Below are 7,711 nucleotides of genomic sequence, written 5' to 3' on the forward strand. Positions count from 1 at the left end.
GCTTATCTCCCACGCAGCCTGTGTCAGGCAAAGCCCAGTCCAATCGCGATATCTAACTTACTTTTGCTTGTGAGGTTGTGATGGCAAGATCAAAGGGGGCACCAAAGAAAACTGATCGCGACTAGCGATTTGAATCGCGATGTGTTTGACATTATTGGGAAGTGTGAATCTGGCCATTCACTGTCTATGTTGCCAAAAAGCTATGCTCAGCAACCCGAAGACCGGAACTGTAGCAGAGCCAACTGACATACTGGAAGGTGTGACAGGCACGCGTGCACAGTAGAGGAGTGCGAGCGTCATGCTGAAGAATAAAGGTGTTTTCGATGCGATGCGAGGGACGTTTTGGTTGTCCCTTCTTAGACCTGGCAGCGGCATTACACGAGTCGTGGTACGCGTATCCAGCGGAGAGTACGACAGCTGTCTGGAGAGGCCTGTATGCCTCATTCGAAGGCTCTGTTGAAACACACTGTGGTGACACACAGGTCACACTGCCCACGGTTCCTACAAGCACCGAAGTGATAGCCAAAACTGTTCCTTTCCTTTTCCTTTCCTGGCAGCGGCATTACACGAGTCGTGGTACGCGTATCCAGCGGAGAGTACGACAGCTGTCTGGAGAGGCATGTATGCCTCATTCGAAGGCTTTGTTGAAACACACTGTGGTGACACACAGGTCACACTGCCCACGGTTCCTACAAGCACCGAAGTGATAGCCAAAACTGTTCCTTTCCCATTGCTGCCTCACTATGGCTATTGGAAATTTCACATAGCGGTAACAAAACTCCAGTTCTTAGTGGCGATAGATAAGCAACAATTGCAATAAGCCGGACCAAGTACTCTATTGATCGTAACTCAGTTAAGTCTCAACCATTTTCCACATACGTCGACTTCAATGAGAGTTTTGTAGTTGCCTTTGCCTTTCCTGTATACGAAACATGAGGCACTCCGTCCAACATCTGAGAGTAGGGGTGAAACGATTAGTTCGAATATTCGAGTATTCGTTTGAAAAATTCAAACGAGCGAGTATTCGAAATTTTGCACTCAATCGTTTTTTTTCTTTTCTTTTTTTAGTATTGGCATTCTATTTTTCAAACACTTTTGTTGTACCGCTCGTCCACATGCACTGTACATGGTTTGCATGCATTATGCATGCCTTTGAGTCAGTATTTTATGACTTGGCCGTTGCGATCACCACGGCAAGTAACGATCTGAGATATGAAAGTACTTATGAAAACCGTTACTTTACGCTCTGTACAAGATGTTGGCGACTTTTGTTCTATGTTCACAGACAATTTCTTCTGAATTTGTCGAGACCTCACAAATCTAGCGGTTTTGAATTTTGATAAAATACTCGAAATAATCGGATACTCGATCGAATATTATGAATGAGTGATCGATTGGGCAAAATAGATACTCGTTTCACCCCTATCTGAGAGGTTTCATCCAAAAGCAGACTACGATTTTTTGGGGAATGCACCAACACTTTTGGTTGCAAGGTGTAATTCTAAACGTTTGGGTGACAGTTTCCCGTCTGGACGTGTACTAGGCTTAGTGTGAGGCCGACCGGCATGTTTCTGCGTTATGCTGATGGATGGACCCATGTTGTAGCTAGGAGGCTGACCCCCAGTTCTACGCCACCCAACAGTCCTGTATGCCTTTTCCCGGAGGACGTGATGATAGAAGCATGACTCAATCCTACCTGCACAATGTGTGCCGTTTCCAGTATATCCACCTATACATACACAGTGGAATGTTCCATTGGAGTTATTGCACATTGCTAGACTGTGGCAGTTGTGAAGATTTCCGTTTGAATCCTTGCACTCATCCACATCTATGCAACAACCACAACAACAAGAAAACCAAGCATACAGGTCTTTGGCTAAGGCGATGATTTGTAAGAAATGGTTTGCTCCCCACACCGGAGCTCGCGCTATTCCACCGAGTGTCAAGTGTCAAGTAAAGTCGGCGGAATAGCGCGAGCTCCTGTGTGGGGAGCAAACCATTTCATACAAAAGGAGTCTTATCGATATCAAGAGTACATAACTCCCAAGAGTATGCGGCGTTGGACGGAAGGAAAATTTCAAAGTATTGGGGCATACGGCAGCGTGTTCACTGGTCCGAATCAAGGATGTTATTTGGACATGATAAACAGCATTCTTTAAAAATCTATAAAAGGAGTCATCGATATCAAGAGTACATAACTCCCAAGAGTATGCTACTGCCTGCAAAAACGAATCAGTGCAGAAACAGCAGAACTTCCCATCACGTGCCATGGTTGAAAGGGTAATGCTGGCAAACAGTGCAAAGTGACCACAAGAGGGTTTGAAGTTTGAACCCAAAGCCCACGAGCTGGTATCATGCACACGGTGCAAATGATGCGAACGGGTTTGTCAGGTGATGTGAATTTCCGCCATCGCAGACCCCATAGCTGGAGGTGCACACTCTTGGGGGTGATGTACTCTTGACGATATGTATTATAATTATACCTTGGCACAAAGGTGCTGTTCCACTCAAGCTTCCGTCAGCACCGCATGACAATGTTGCATTTCCAACAAGATTAAAACCAACAGAACAGGTAAACGTTTGAGTTTCTCCATAGTTGATATTGGGACTCTTGCTGCTTGTACCACCATAAGCAGGAGCACCCACCGGTTTGCACTGTACCTCTGAGCAGCATATAAAACAGCAACAAAATACACACACAACCATGATATTATGGCCAAACTGAAAATGCCTACTGAAAAGTGAGAAACTTTCACTAGAGGTTAAATTTCGCTATTTCCGGGACCATCACACATTGGCGAATATAAATCGCCGCAAACTGCTCTGTACATTCGTTGTAGACAGCAACACATCCCAATGAAGAGGTAAAATCGCCGAAGTTTCTCACCGTGAACCAGCCCACTTCATGAAATGTAAACTTTGCGCGCCGCAAAGTTTATCGGTTTAAAGAAACTGAAAAGGCCGACCTGAAACATGATAGGGACACTTTTGGCGATGCTAGGGGCGTTCCTGTGGTGCCGTATGCGCTTGAAGCACGTAAAAGATGAGGAGGGGATAAGATCTTTTAAGTAAGCCATAAATTGTGAAAATCCATTGACCAACAAGAAAGAAGAAAGGAAAAGGACAAAATGTTACGAGTTATGACAAACTCGAGTTCAAACCAACAAAAATGTTGAGACAATTTTGATATTGCTGTCTGCACAGTTCTACTGATGCACTGGGTTGCAGTGCTCACCCGCTATAAATGCACTGAGACCCTGGAAAAGATAAAGAGCTAGAAGAGTTGCCCAAATACGTTTGAATTCTTCATCACCCATTTCTTTTCTATAAATTCTTCATTACCCATGTCATTTCCTTTAGATGCTTTGGATCACTGTGAAAAAGTCCACTACAACAGCAAACAAGCTATAGACTCCCTGCTAGTCTTTTTTCGAGTCGCGGTACGCGTATCCAGCGGAGAGTACGACAGCTGTCTGGAGAGGCATGTATGCCTCATTCGAAGGCTCTGTTGAAACACACTGTGGTGACACACAGGTCACACTGTACACGGTCCCTACAAGCACCCAAGTGATAGCCAAAACTGTTCCTTTCCCATTGCTGTCATACGACAGTCTGAGAAAGCAAGAGATACTCTTCGCCACCAGCTACACACCGGCAAATGTCAGCTCAAGTAACGGCAGCTCTCGAGTGATGCAGAGTTGAATGAACTCTGGACCTGTGAAAGCGTGAGTGCAAGAACGCGCTTCCTCGCTGATTTATTCTGTACATTTGCTTGTAACCTTGCTTCCCGTCTTCGACTCGCTTCACCAGATTCCATTGCTGAACTTTGTTTCCTGTGGCGCAGAGTATTCATGTATCATGCTTCCTCACTATGGCTATTGGAAATTTCACATAGCGGTAACAAAACTCCAGTTATTAGTGGCCAGGCGCGTGCTCGGCGATGGGCACGGGGGGCACGTGCTTCCCCCAAAAATTTTCAATCTGGGTAATTGCAATTGTAATGATGCAAATATGCTCTAAAATTCAAGAAAGGTTGCAAACATATTGCAGAAAATTGCCGGGGGGGGGGGCTCCCGTGCACCCCCTAGTCGGGGGGCCGAGCACGCCCCTGGTGGCGATAGATAAGCGACAATTGCGATAAGCCGGACTAAGTAGAGAGAGATGTGGGTGGGAGGGGGGGGGGTGGGGGTGGGGAACAGTAACATAGAGAGACAGAGGAGCAAACAGGCAGGCAGAAAATGTCCGGATGTAAGCAAGATTGAGAGAGAAAGAGGTAGAAAATGAGAAATAGATAATTGGCTAAGGGTCAACACACATAACCAATTCATTGACAATTAGTCAGTAAGCAGCATACCTGTACATTGAATCCCATTTCCACTGTATCCAGTATTACATGTGCATTGGAAGCTACCAGCATTGTTACTACACCCAGCATTGACATTGCAGCCATGACTCATACCACTGGCACATTCGTCAATATCATTGCAAGTTTTGCCATTTCCTGTGTAACCACTAATACACATACATGTATATGAACCATCAGCGTCTTGGCACTGTGCATTGGTATTACAACTGTGAGTCCCATCACTGCATTCATTGATACCCTTGCACGTTGTGCCATTTCCTGTGTAACCACTAATACACATACATGTATATGAACCAGTTGTGTCTGTACATGAAGCCGCTGAGTGGCAGTCGTGGTTTGATGCACTGGCACATTCATTGATATCATTGCAAGTTGTGCCATCTCCGGTGTATCCACTTTTACACCTACATGTGTATGAACCATCAATGTCTTGGCACTGTGCATTGGTATTACAGCTGTGAATCCCATCACTGCATTCGTCAATATCTGCAGAAAACACGATAAACAAGACGAGGAATGGTGACTGTGGTCGGTGTGTGTAGCGTCACGGCGCAGGTATCCTAGTAAAAGTAACTGGCACTACCAGAGCTTGAGAACTTCGCTATGCAATGCTCTGACCACTGATTATAGTCATCATCCAAGCACACATGTTGGACATGAGCAGTCACCGGAAACCAACATTCACTTGGCCACTGCGCACCATTCTAGAGTTGAAACCTGTCTCGTAAAGAAGCCTGTTTTGAATATAAGCCTGATGGTGAAGATGCACTGTTGGCACATACGCCTGGTTTTAGTACTGTTATACATAGAATACCTACCTCGTATAGAATGCCTGTCTGGCATAGAAGACTAGTACTGACTTTGGTCTCTTCGGCAATAAGTCCGCCTCACTTTACACACATTACAGTAAGAACACATTCATGATGATTCGCGGTTTGCGTGAGTCCCGGTCAATCTGTTTGTTCCGAAGCCGTGGGAACACCACCCCCCTCTCACTTTTAAACAACCTGACACATAAATGCTATAATGGAGACTGTCTTCCTACATGGAGGCAAAGAAAGAAGCAATATTCAGAAAACGATGGAGAAAAGGCTTACGCAACAAATCGTGGTTTCTTTGCCCCCTCGTACCATATCTTTTCCTCGTTCTGCAGCCGTCGCTAGACTGGCGTTTCAAAAACGGGATTGCCAAAGTGGTCCACCTCAGCAACTGAGGTTATGAGCGAGTTCTTCCATATTTCATGCTTCCTCCCTATGGCTATTGGAAATTTCACATAGCGGTAACAAAACTCCAGGTCTTAGTGGCGATAGACAAGCAACAATTGCATTAAGCCGGACCAAGTACTCTATTGATCGTAACTCAGTTAACCCTTTACCATCCGACCAAATTTCCCCAGCAGTCCCAAATGTAATAATTCTCACCTTATTCTGAGAATATCTTCGGTTCTAATAACCAATTTTCACAATCTTGGGCATTCTGGAATGCTCTCCACGAGCTGCGTACATTGAGCTCGAACAGGACACTACCGAGATCACATATCCAGCGCCAGGAAGCTTCAAATACACCCCATCGCTGGATATACGAGGAAATTCTCTCCTCGCCAGCCATTTCTCGCTCCTTCATCGTAGACATTCCAAATTTTTTGCTTGAGTTTCTTTTCATGCTGTTCACGCGCTCAAAGCATGCCAAAGTGACTCAGCATGTCAGGAGAGGGAAAAATCCCCGCTCAAGGTCAGTCACTCGGAAAGAAATTCGACTTTTGCCGTAGCTGAAATGTCGAGCATAATATCTTTGGAAGGCGACATCGCAGCTCTTTACCGATTGATGCAATGGAAAGTTGGGCTCTTCGGCTTCTTCCTAGATACTTAGTTCTTTAAATTCCGCCAAAAAGCGATCGAGTTACGAATGTTTCAGTGTATTCAAGCACGCACGGATGGTAAAGGGTTAAGTCTTAACCATTTTCCATATACGTCGACTTCAATGAGAGTTTTGTAGCTGCCTTTGCCTTTCCTGTATACGAAACATGAGGCACTCCGTCCAACATCTGAGAGGTTTCATCCAAAAGCAGACTACGATTTTTTTGGGAAATGCACCAACACTTTTGGTTGCAAGGTGTAATTCTAAACGTTTGGGTGACAGTTTCCCGTCTGGACGTGTACTAGGCTTAGTGTTCCCGTGGGCAAAGCCTATCCTGGAAACAATGTGGTGCATGTACTTATCACCATAAATTTCTTTCTCCATCCAACGTGCATGCTTGGAAAACCAACCATAGAACCTGGGCGCCCATGCATCTACTTGGTCCGGCTCATCGCAATTGTCGCTTATCTCCCACGCACTTTGTTACAGGCAAAGCCCAGTCCAATCGCGATAACTTACTTTTGCTTGTGAGGTTGTGATGGCAAGATCAAAGGCGGCACAAGAGAAAACTGATCGCGACTAGCGATTTGAATCGCGATGTGTTCGACATTTTTGGGAAGTGGAAATCTGGCCATTCACTGTCTACGTTGCCAAAAAGCCAAGCTCAGCGACCCGAAGACCGGAACTGTAGCAGGGCCAACTGACATTCTGGAGTGCGTGACAGGCACGCGTGCACAGCAGAGGAGTGCGAGCGTCATGCTGAAGAATAAAGGTGTTTTCGATGCGATGCGAGGGACGTTTTGGTTGTCCCTTCTTAGACCTGGCAGCGGCATTACACGAGTCGCGGTACGCGTATCCAGCGGAGAGTATGACAGCTGTCTGGAGAGGCATGCATGCCTCATTCGAAGGCTTTGTTGAAACACACTGTGGTGACACACAGGTCACACTGCCCACGGTCCCTACAAGCACCCTAGTGATAGCCAAAACTGTTCCTTTTTTATTTATTTTTTATCACATTGCACATACCTACGGAAGAAGGGGGAGACAAAACGAAGACGAAAAAAAAAGACAACATGGGTGTGTAGGCGCTACATGAGCTGCGCTGGTGAGATGCAGTGGACTCCCTCAACCAAGGGTCTCGGGATCGGCGTACACAGCAAGCACCATGGGAGAGGGGGGCGAGAGGAATGGCGGAGAGAGAGAGAGAGAGAGAGAGAAAGAGAGAGAGAGAGAGAGAGAGAGAGAGAGAGAATGAGCGAGAGAGAGAGAGCGAGAGAGAGCGAGAGAGAGAGAGAGAGAGAGAGAGAGGAGAGAGAGAGAGAGAGAGAGAGAGAGAGAAGAGAGAGAGGAGAGAGAGAGAGAGAGAGAGAGAGAGAGAGAGAGAGAGAAAGAGAGAGAGAAAGAGAGAGAGAAAGAGAGAGAGAGAAAAGAGAGAGAGAGAGAGAGAGAGAAGAGAGAGAGAGAGAGAGAGAGAGGGAGAGAGAGGGA

The 7,711-nt window shown here is 46.0% G+C and overlaps 1 protein-coding gene across 1 annotated transcript in view; it reads right to left on the bottom strand.

The window, feature by feature from the left end:
* The window catches only part of LOC135826815 (uncharacterized), a 75,270-nt gene that overhangs the window by 22,341 nt on the left and 45,218 nt on the right, over positions 1-7,711 (bottom strand). The window contains exons 8-10 of the mRNA XM_065339418.1: positions 4,355-4,852; positions 2,484-2,663; positions 1,697-1,828 (exon numbers count right to left, since the gene is read on the bottom strand). Coding sequence (XP_065195490.1) covers positions 1,697-1,828; positions 2,484-2,663; positions 4,355-4,852 — 810 coding nt within the window. The remainder of the gene's footprint in view (positions 1-1,696; positions 1,829-2,483; positions 2,664-4,354; positions 4,853-7,711) is intronic.

The sequence above is a fragment of the Sycon ciliatum genome, chromosome 10 (assembly GCF_964019385.1).
Source record: "Sycon ciliatum chromosome 10, ocSycCili1.1, whole genome shotgun sequence".
NCBI lineage: Eukaryota > Metazoa > Porifera > Calcarea > Leucosolenida > Sycettidae > Sycon > Sycon ciliatum.